The sequence below is a fragment of the Cyprinodon tularosa genome, unplaced genomic scaffold, assembly GCF_016077235.1.
Source record: "Cyprinodon tularosa strain WSP-4 unplaced genomic scaffold, ASM1607723v1 ctg205, whole genome shotgun sequence".
NCBI classification, from domain to species: domain Eukaryota; kingdom Metazoa; phylum Chordata; class Actinopteri; order Cyprinodontiformes; family Cyprinodontidae; genus Cyprinodon; species Cyprinodon tularosa.
Window position 1 is genome coordinate 782,270 of NW_024038756.1, and position 11,287 is coordinate 793,556.

The following is an 11,287-nucleotide window of genomic DNA, read 5'->3' on the forward strand; positions in this document are numbered from 1 at the left end:
TATTTGCTGTTGTTGTAACACAAGAATTTCCCCACTGTGGGACAAAAAAGAGATTTTCTATTCCTAAACTGTTAATGCACGTTAAAGTATTGGGCAAACGAATAAAAAAAAGTTGCAGAAAAGAGTATAAAAATAAAAATAAACACGGAGACGGAGAGAAAAACAACATGCGTCATGGCAGCGTGCTGCGTCATGGCAGCGTGCGCTGCCACTGCGCCTTTTAAAATAGTTTAGTGCGCCGCTCCCACTCCACGATACCCACTCAGCTGTTACTGTAAATCGCTGCCACTTTCCACATGGTGCTATCCATTCACAAATCTGCTTTGGATGTTAGAGGAGCCTATCGCTGCCATAAAGTGGACTGATCTCATCGGCTGCCTGTTGTGAAAAACTTGTTGCGCAGCTGCTATTCCCCCCTCCCTCCATCAGCTCCAACACTGACAGTCTGACCGCCTGCTGGTATTTTCTATCTGTGGACAGATAGATCACTTTCAGACAGCGACCAGCTTTCTTTCCCGACCTTAGAGAGATGCAGCCGATGACCGCGGCCATGTGGATTCACTCCTTCCTTCCTGCTTGTTTGTTTTTCTCATGAAGTTCCAGAAGTTTAAATTTAACGAGCTCCATTAATATGAGAAGGAGGACAGAGGATAGGAGTCATGAGCTGGACGCGTCCTTGGTGCGGACTGGACTGGAGCCACAGCCTCTTCTACCTGACTGTACTTCTGTGGACAAGACGCATGAACGGACTGGCTGATTTTTCAAGTAAGGTGATGATGATGTAATGAAGGGAGGGGAACAGGAATAATGCACACCTTTATTTGACCTTTTCTAATGTAATCAGGTTTTAATTTTCTCACACTTCTAATAAAAGTATTTAAGTATTTTTCTGAGACAACTGACTATTTTAATCCGAAAGTGCCGTAAAAAAATGTTATTCAGGTATTCTACATGGTTACATGCTTGGCCCACTATTATTTTCTCTGTATTATCTTAAAATCTTCCATATCACTGACTGTTTTTTTTCTTTTTTTTTCTTCCAGTAACTATTTTGATTCAAATGATTGCCCAGCAGTTTCTGTATGATAGGAAATTAATTTAGGCCAGGGGTCTTTGACGATTTCGAGGCCAAGGACCCCCAAAATGATGGCGAGATCAGGGGAGAAGCTAGATGGGGGGCCAGAGGTGGCCATGGCCACCCTTAGCCAATCATTTGCCACCCCTGTGAATGGATGTTTAAATATATGCGTCTATTTGTTAGCAAAGATTGCAGGAAAGTATAGTTTGTCATATTTAGAAAATATGGATGTTGTGCAAATTTCCAGTTTAGACTGACCCTGAGGTTCTGGTGCCTATCCATTTTCGGCCACCCCTCAGTGTACATTGGTTTTTGACTGTCACCCCTATTTAATTTTTCTGTCTATGCCTCTGGGCAAGATGGAGTTAATTATTAATCATATATATTGAATGTAATTGTGTTATATCAAAGTGGTCTTATAGTCACTCTATTATAGAGGGTTAGGGTTAGGGTTAGTCATGTAACAAAAGTAATTTCGCCCTGGGATTATTAAAGTGTTTCTGATTCTGATTCCTGGTTGATGGGACAGGTGTTATGAATGAAACAGTGCCCCGCTTGAAAGAGCTCCTGTGTGTCGCTGAATGTGTGCACTGATGACTAAAATACATCTTCTATCTCCATTTATCTGTTTACTACAGTGTGTTGAATTCATGTTAATGTGTATTTAAAGACATTTCAATTAGTGGAAAAATTTGCAGGGGGGAATATTAAAAAGAAGCCTTCCCAACAAAAACTTTTGTGACCCCCATGCAGTACCTCCATGGACCCCCTAGGGGTTGCGGACCCCCTGTTAAAGACTTCTGATTTAGGCTATTAAAAAAACGGCATAGTGAACATTATTTATACACTTTTTGATTAAAATAATCTTTAATGTTGCTAAAGCAGTCGAATCCTGGTAATTGCTGAACTGCATTTTATACCTCTCTGCTGCTATTTAGACCATTTATCTTTTGCGAAGAGCCCCAAGTCTTTATCGTCAGAAGGCTTCTGTTGTATAATCCTAATCTTTATGTTTCGCCACAGATTATAAAATTGAAGTCAGGACCCTGAGTTTGCAACTGGTTTGCTGGAGTTTTATCCTGTTAAAAGGGAGTTTTTCCTCTCCACTGTTGCTACAAGCATGCTTAGTATGAGGGATTGCATTCGAGTCAATGAGTCGATACAATCAACTGGAAAACTTTGAATCAATTTGACTGTTTGATCTGGTGAACTGTAAAGTGCCTTGAGATGACATGTGTTGTGAATTGGCGCTATATAAAGAAACTGAATTGAAATGAACTCCACAAAAAAGACATGTTTGTTCAATAAAAAAAAAAAATGCTTTAAAAAGTCTGATTCTAACCTATATCTTCCAGGGGGGATGAATGATTCACTCTAAATAACCGTAGACAGAGCATTCCTAATCATTATTGGCTGCTCCACCATTTCTATGTAAAAACAGTTGAGTGTCCCAACAATCCTTTGACGAGATCTGCAAATGACATTAAATGAAATCATTTATGATTTAAGCATGTACAGTATCCCAATCACGAAGGGATGCTTTGATGTGGTATTTGGTTGCCATGCCACCAAACTCTGCTTGCGATAATGCACAAGCCTTTGAAAAACAAAACAAACAAAAAAGATTTTCTCAGATCTGTATGATAAAGCATACAGATCCAAGATATTCTAAACCTGGTAACTGGATACTTTTCACCGTTGGTGGAAATAAAATGTTTGTGATAACAGTTTGACATGATTTCTGAAGTATTGTGGCAGTAGATTTAATTCAACAGCATGGGAAGTTTAAGCTTTTGGTAACAAACAGATAATCTTTCCATGATCTATAGAATATTCAATGAGAAAGCAGAATTCATGCTTCCATCATTTCCATCAAGTTCTGATCCTGAAGAAGCAAAGGTACCCTGAACCATCATACTACCACCACCTATTGGTTTTTTCACAGTTCATTGAATTAGCTGTACCCCAGATTTAACGGGATGCATTTTTCAAAGTTTCACATTTCTTTTTCATCAGTCCACATACATTGTTTTTTTTCCCCTAAAAAGTCTACAGAATAAAACCAAAGTCCCATCTTTGATTTGCTTTGCACAGATTCGTTTGGAATGATTTCCTGATTCTACAGGTCCTGCAGTAATCTGGCCTGGGTAAATTTCAGCTTAATCGCTATTAACTTCTGAATAAACCATAGAGTTACAGGCTATATTTTGAAATATTTCATCCTCTGTATAATCAAACTGAGTTTCACTTTCTTCTGTCATTGAAAATAAATGTATTATACTATTCTCATTTTTAAAAATATATCTGTATCCTCCATTGCATATGAAGAGAAGGAAATGATCTTCCTTAAATACACATTTTTACAAACTTTTATTCTTTAAATGATGCTTGGAGAAATCCATAGTTTGATCTTTTCTTGTACTTTTTGTGTCATTCATGTCTGTGAACCATGTGCCAGGCTTCTTCATCTGGCTTTCCTTGCAAAAGAGAAAGAAAATAATCAATGTATAGCTGACAGTTGATTAGATTTTTCTTTTAAGGAACAAATCAGATAATGTTTACCATACTGCTTCTTCCATACTGGAATGAGCATGAAATGCATACCTGATCTAGAAAGAGTCTGATTAGTAAATGCTAAAGCTTCATCTGTGATATTGATTTGGAAAAAAAATGATTCCCTTCTTTCTTTAAAACAGACTACCTGTCAAGGATCATCACAAGCCACTCTGCTCATGCCTGCAACGGAGCGCCACTGAGACTCCACTGTCCTCGTCACTCCACCATCTCCATCCAGTCAGCCTTCTATGGGAGCGGCCGGGTCCGGCTGTGCTCAGAGGACCCCCAGTCTGGACCCCAAAACCAAAGCTGCTCAGCTTTAACCGCCCTCCAGGTGCTCTTTCACACCCAAAACTTTACAGATTAGTTTGCGGTTAACCAGATGTGAGTTATTAGCGGAAGACTTGTTTCAGCAGGAGGTTTGGAGGTTACGCATGATGACGGATGCTGGAGTTTATTGAGCGTTTTGTTTTGCAGAAGCTCCTGTCTGAGTGTCAGAACCACAGAGACTGCCAGCTACCAGTCACTCACCTGCTGTTTGGGAAGGACCCGTGCCCCGGCAAGACCAAGTACCTCCATGTGGATTACAAGTGCAAACCCTGTGAGTTCATCTGTTCCATTTTCCCTCTCACTCTGAGCGCTTTCAGACATATAACAGTTTCACCGGTACCCTCCCTCAGCTGAACACAAAACACAGGTGGTGTGTGAAGGAGAGATCATGTTCTTACGCTGTAAGCCCCCCAAGGCGCTGATCATCTATGCAGCTGTCTATGGCCGAGGTCTGGGTCAGACTGACGCCTGCCCTTCACTCCGGACGAGACCACCCCCATTCGGTGAGCTACCGTCAGCTACTATTAGAGAAACATCACTGTTATAAAGTACGGTTAAAAAGAAGCAGCGAATATTCGATTAGAGACATCAGCTGGCCTCACGTAACTCTGACACGGACAGCTAAGTGGAACACTGCCAGCATTGATCTTTATTTTTATTTTGAGCATGGCTCTTTTTCCCATGACGCTTATCTAGAAGGCCTTAGGCAGCTTCATGGTGGTGGGTGGGGAGAGTTAATTGTTCTATATGGAAAGATAAGCTCCATCTGTTGACTAAAACAGTGATTTTTCCTTAGAACACACAGGGGAGAAGAGATTCATAGGTATGAGGCCTTTATTAAAAATGAAAAGAGAGCACAAGCGGAAAAGGTGCAGGTAGAAACAGGTGTATCTCGTGACTTCAGTTGTTGCTGCATTCCTTCTCACTTACTCCAGAACACCTGTGCTTTTCTTGGTATGTTAAATAGAACTGGCAGAGGGAAGATGAGTCTGTCTGAACAGTGCAATATAACACCAACCATTCATAGATGTTTTATTGACTCTTTAATTATCCATCAAAATAAAAGCTATTTGTAGATAACATAAAATCTTGCGTTTATGCAAAATAATTTAATATTTGTTCATCTGGGTTAAATCAGATCAAATTCCCTTTCATGGGAGCAAAGTTTTACTCTTGGTAACTGCAGTTTAGCTTCTCCAGAAGTGAGCCAGTAAATAAGGTATTACTTTTATAATGCATAGCAAAAGTATTCATCTAAACCAACAAGCCTGGAAAGGTGATGACCATGCGGGAGCTGCTCAGATCCTCAATCATAAATAAATCATAAATATGATTTCAAAAATTGTCAAAAGGTCCACCAATCTGGATCTGTAGTCACAAAAAAATGTAAAGTGGCTCTTAGTGATTAATAAAAGCTATTCACAAAACAGGCCTTCAGAAAACTTCTAAAGGGAGGAAAAAAAGGGAGGGTGATTTTTATGAAATAATTTTCATCTTACTCTGTAAAGGGAAATAAAATAATTTGAGCAGCAGGGACTTTAATAAAGGTGCAGCTCAGGTAACACAATTTTATGAGGATTAATAAATAGTAAATAATTATAAAATAAATGTGGGAAATATAAAAACAGTTAAAAAGCAGAATGATTTCAACATCATTTGCAAACAATAATATCTTCCTAATAGAAAAATATTTAAAGAAAAAATAAACTAGAGAATATAAAGTACAAAAATATGCACTTTGACTTTAATTTCCTTTATTTTGGGAGATCTGTGGTCGGCCGATACTTCGATGTGAAACCAATCTTTTCATCAGATCTTATCTACCTCTGCAAAGGTCTGAAAATCAATGCTCTAAACTTTGATTTATATTTCAGGGCAGACATTTCAGACATTTTTATCGTTTCACACCTTTAATGACTTTCAGCTAGATGCAATTGAAATACTTAAGGGGTTTTGTGATCTTATAACAACTGACAGTGTTGGTTATGCTGGTGAAGGTTCACAGTCATCCAGGAATGACAGTGTTGGTTATTAAAAAAACCTGAATCAATCAAAATTGGAATCAGCATGTCAGGCTTTTTAAAGATCGGGAATTGGTAATCAATCAGTGCACCCCTGCTTTATATACTAGGAGGAAAGATGTAAAAGAGGTGAGAAAATATTTGCTTTATTGTATGTCATGATGTCGGTAACAATAAACTAAATGGTCGTTGAGACATTTGCGTGTGTTGGCATAATCATCGGCAAATTAAATGAGGATGATAGATGTTATGTGATAAATCATTTAATTTGGACAAGTTTCTTCCTCAAGACACAGTGCAGATGTGTTTTTGTATTTTTCTAATCTTTAATCAACCAATCACAGATCTTAGAAAGCAGTGTCATACCTGCACAGCACACCTCACAAAGTATTTTTGTCAGCTCCATGTTTAGAGCTGAGCTACTACTGAATCTCTTGTGATAAAACTCCTTGGTTGGGATTTTTAGACCAAAATAGCAGCTATCTGAGAGGACTATGTGAAAACAAGTCCTGTGCCATGTAATAACGAGGAAAAGCAGAGGGAGTCTCATTTCATATGTTAGAGACACAAACATGAGGAAAGTGAGACCAAAGCTGAACTGTGAAGATGTTTGTTGACTCTTTCCAGACTCAGTCCTCTCTGTTATTTTTGTCACGTTTCACTTTATTTTGCTCCTTCCGTCAGAGTGTCTGAACCACGAGGCCGTGCAGGTGGTTTCCAAATCCTGCTACAGCCGACAGAAATGCGCCGTTGCTGTTGGCAACCAGACCTTCAGGGACCCCTGCTTTCCAGGAACCAGGAAGTACCTCAGTGTGCTTTATTCTTGTGGTAGGATCCTCTCCTGTTTCCTCATTCACATGTAATGAGATCAAAGCCTGGTGATGCATTCAAGTACCAGCTCAGATGATGTCTTAGACTCATGTTATCATAATTTCCATCATCATGCTGCGGGTCTTTCACAGGGCATTTGTTGTTTCCTGCTTTGAGTTCTTATCTTCAGATCCCAGATTTTCGTGACTCCTACCCTTCCTCCACCCTTAAAGAAAAAATAAAACATAAACCAAATAATAGAAAAAGTGGGAAACAATAGACTCCCAAGTTCATTTTTTCTTTTTCTCCTTATCTCGTGGCTGACTTCCTGTTTGATTGGCACAACTGTTAGTGGAGACATAAAACAGCTCTATTCATATATCCTAATTTGAATTCCTCTTGGTATCATTGTTGACTATTTATAGCCCAACAATGAAGTTTGGTTATTAATACATCACTGCAGGGAACTTAAGATTCCATTATCCAACCAGAAAAGCAAACACTCGCTACAATCCCAGTAACAGTTGGATTTCTTTACCTTTTCGATTTTTCTGCAGATTGGGGTAGAGAACGGGATTTAGAATAGAATCCAACTTTATTGTCATTACACTGTCACAAGTACAAAGCAACGAAATGTGGTTTGCATCTATCCAGAAGTGCTATGCAGGATATTAATAAATAATATATTAATAAAGTCAATACATACACAGAGACTATGTATGTATTGACTATAAATGGTATATATATACATAGTAATTACTATTTTTGCCCGCCACGTATCACTTTACTTGGATTTTTACTTTATTTGGATTTAGTTTTTACATATGCATATATATACGTACAGATATATATATATATATATATATATATATATTTATAGAAGAGCTATATGTGTATATATTTTATCTCTTTTTATTCTTATTTTTTTTTATCTTTATTATATTGTATAGTTGGATGTGTGTATATATTATATAAAACTGTAACTGGAGCGTGTAACAAAAGTAATTTCCCTCTGGGATTATTAAAGTATTTCTGATTCTTAGTCTGATAATTATAAGAGGCTATAAAATAAAAAAATATGAAAACTATATACAATCATACAGGAAAGTTAGGATATGGATTATATATTAGTGGGGTTTTAATACAGCATAAATAATGACAGATGATGGCAGTTAAAATATGCTTGAGAAGTGCATGTAAGTGGTGTTGGATGCGTGGAGTTATGTGTAAGGACAGTCGATAGTCAGGAGGCGTTGATACAGTGGGTGAGGATGTTCTCGATGGAGCAGCGGTGGTTTGTGAGGATCTCTGTGGACAGATGGTTCTTCCTGGTGCACCTTTATAATGAGTTTGGAGCAGCTGGTCATCCAGGTCAGTTCCACTTAGATGTGGACTCCCAGGAACTTGAAGCTGACCACACGCTCCACTGCCGTCCCATTGATGTGGATGGGTGGATGTGTTCAGCTACAGGTTGTTTGTGTCACACCATTCAGCCAGAAGGTCTACCTCCTCCCTGTAGGCAGTTGTTGTTGTCCCTAATGAGGCCGATCACTGTGGTGTCATCTGCAAACTTGATGATGGTCTTAGAGCCATGGACAGGTCTGCATTCGTGGGTGAGGAAGGAGTAGAGGAAGGGACTCATCACACAGCCTTGTGGCACTCCGGTGTTTATGGGGACGGTGGATGAGAAGTGGCTGGTCAGGAAGTCGAGCAACTAGATTTAGGTCTGAAGTTTGACTGGACCAAAGGTCTTCTATCAGTGGTGTCAGAGCAGCACTGTGCTCTTACATGTTCATTTTATTATAGATAACAAGAAAGGTGGGTTTTAGAGTTTTTTTTAAATCTCTAAATTACTTAATTTGCTCTATTATATCTTAAATGTTCCATTGTTTTATTTCAGTATAGAAGTTCACATATATAGCAGGTTTGGGTTTTCTGTTATGCAGTTAAGAGTTTGTTTTCTCAGAGGAATGAGACAGATATTTTAAAGGACAATAAAATAATATATAGTTTCTAGTTAAATTAAATCTTAATACTAAAAATTGTGAAAATTACCTGCTGGCATTGTGATGTTCTATTGTTAGAAGTTATGCTAGTTACTGAGTTACTAGTTACTGTGCTCTTTGTTGATGAGCTCCTAGTCTTTGAGGATGGAGAACCTCTTTAACATAACCCTTATTCCATCAGACTCAAGTCTGAGTTTGAATGATCAAGATAATTATTATTTTAATATCAGCTAATAATCCTTTTAAAAGACACAACGTCTCAGGGTTCAAGGCAAAGAAAAAAATAATTTTTAAAGTGTCCTTCTTTCCTTCCATAGTGCCGAAGTCTTTACTGAGAGAAGCAGACCCAAGCATTCTGAGTACCACCTCACTTCCAAGCACAGAAAAAGGTATCAGAATCTACTTTTTTCTGGTCTATCTTTGCACAGATACCTTTATCACAGCTGGCGTCTACATTTCACAACAGATTCTGTTTCAGATCTGGAGTCAAGTAGACCAGACAGTTCAGGAGCAATGATGAGTAACTCTCTTCTGACCTATGCCTTCATCAAAGGTAGACTTATGCTCTTATCTTTTTAAAAAAGGGTACAAAATGATGTTTCTTTATGAATATTTGAAAATATAAAATATTATTGTTCACTTTTTATGCAGATATTGTACATTTGGCAGGGCTTAAATCTAGCAGTAAACATAGAAGAGGTGGGCAAAAGTTCATAAGCTAGGAAAGTGGGAATCCCAAGGAAAGAACAAAACAAATGTAGGATGAAAGGAATGAAGGAAGGCCACAAGAAGGACGAACTAAAGAAATACCTATAGTACACAGTGGGATGGAAAGAAGGGGTAGAAAGATGCAAGGATATACAAAATAGAAATAAACTTACATTTAAACATATTTGAGACCACAGACATTTTAGCAACTCTGCTGTGAATGTGATCTTCAGTGTCATTCCACTGTTTTCCACACAGAACACCCAGAGACGGCGGCGCTGCTCTTCACCTCCAGCGTCTGCATTGGCCTCCTCTTTACACTGCTGGCTCTATCTGTCCAAGTGACCTGCAGGGGGCGGCGGCTCAGGGATCACAGGCTTGCAGCCAAGTCAAACGGAGTGAGTCGCAACTGCTCTGAGCAGTATTATGAGGACAAAGCCGAGCCGGACGGTGACAATGAAGGAACAGAGAGCTTTCTGCTTTCAACTGCCGAGAGGAGGGGGATCCAAAGCTGGGAGGAAGTGACTTACATGAGCGAGGCGGCTGAGCTGGCGGAGAGGATCGAACGCAGAGACATGATCATCCAGGAGATATGGATGAACTCCTACCTGAACGGCAGCTCCTGCTGAACAATTCATGTGGATGCTTGGTCAGAACCACGGAGAAAGAGAAAAAATCTGGTCTCTGAAATATTATATTCTTCACAGAGGGATCAGTAGGTGTGTCCTGCAGCAGATTTTTGTATATATTTTGCATTTATCAGCAAAAGAAGCTGAAATAGTTTTTACTGTGACATAAAAGCATTTAACACTTGATAAAAATTATTATGCTCCTTTATGAATCCACTGAATCTTCACCCTTCAGTCTCCCATGAGCTGTAATGTTGATATGAATCTGTGTCCAACTACAAAGCTGCACAAATGGATGAAAACACAGTACAAGAAAAATGTGTTTTATTTTTGATTTTAATCAACCTATGGGGACAAACATGAACTTTTGCATTCTTTTTTTAATCCACACTTAATCAAACCGGCCCCTAAGCACTAATCCTCTGTTGTGCGCTACATTAAGTGCCATCCCAAACCCCATAGTGGGTAGGGCCAGTGGAAGGTTCAGCCCTTAAATAGCTGCATCGGATGCAGGCTCACTGAAATCCACAGTGGCCTGGTAGTGGAGGAAACACGTTCCACCAAATGTAAATTCTACTGGTATGCTGTATCTTAGTCACACTGACAGAAAATCACAAGTTAGATTATGAAAAAAATGTAATTAATTCCATAATGGAAGTCCTCTTTGAAATAGTTTTATTTGACCGTATACATTTGTTTAAAAAAAGGGGCAAATATTTAATGCTATTTTAACCTGCGCCACAGAGTTACAGCCACACACGTGGTGTTGCTGTGTTGCCGTAGCAACGACAGCTTTCCTTTTCCAGTGGAGGGAAGAAGAAGCAGTCCCCCCTTCAATCAAGGCGCCTTCCGCAGCTCCGAGTGAGACTTCACTGGAGTGACACTTGATAGTGAAGTTTGGGATTCAGCCATCAAACCCCAGACTGTGTGGGAACCCTGGCTCTGTGAGCGACCCCTCAGCTCAGTATGAAACACGATTGGAGTCCAGCTGCTCCCAGATCACTGCTGAAATGACGACCATGTGGCAACTTCCTGCCTCTGGGCTGCAATGAGCGAATGAAGTGTGTTCCACTACTGTGGGACAAAGAGAGGAAAGGTGTAGCATCCTTATTCTCACGCTCCATGAAAGGCCAAACTTCTCTGTTGTGA

General features: G+C 39.3%; 1 protein-coding gene across 2 annotated transcripts; it reads left to right on the top strand.

Moving 5' to 3' along the window:
• The first annotated feature begins 209 nt into the window (after positions 1-209).
• eva1c (eva-1 homolog C (C. elegans)) lies at positions 210-10,442 on the top strand. Of its 2 annotated transcripts, none has more exons than XM_038285037.1 (8): positions 210-765; positions 3,775-3,968; positions 4,112-4,235; positions 4,315-4,467; positions 6,670-6,813; positions 9,119-9,190; positions 9,280-9,354; positions 9,768-10,442. In XM_038285037.1, the coding sequence occupies exons 1-8, from the start codon at positions 660-662 to the stop codon at positions 10,136-10,138; spliced, it is 1,239 nt and encodes a 412-aa protein (XP_038140965.1). In that variant the 5' UTR covers positions 210-659; the 3' UTR covers positions 10,139-10,442. The 2 variants fall into 2 exon arrangements, with proteins under 2 accessions (XP_038140965.1, XP_038140963.1); XM_038285035.1 differs by having other exon boundaries at positions 211-765; positions 9,268-9,354.
• The last annotated feature ends 845 nt before the right edge of the window (positions 10,443-11,287 follow it).

Bases quoted from the DNA above. Each gene is read 5' to 3' on its own strand.
- eva1c (XM_038285035.1), top strand. From the start codon at position 660: ATGAGCTGGACGCGTCCTTGGTGCGGACTGGACTGGAGCCACAGCCTC. The intron at 3,969-4,111 runs GTGCTCTTTCAC...TTTGTTTTGCAG, and splicing joins CAGCTTTAACCGCCCTCCAG to AAGCTCCTGTCTGAGTGTCA. The intron at 4,468-6,669 runs GTGAGCTACCGT...TCCTTCCGTCAG, and splicing joins GACGAGACCACCCCCATTCG to AGTGTCTGAACCACGAGGCC.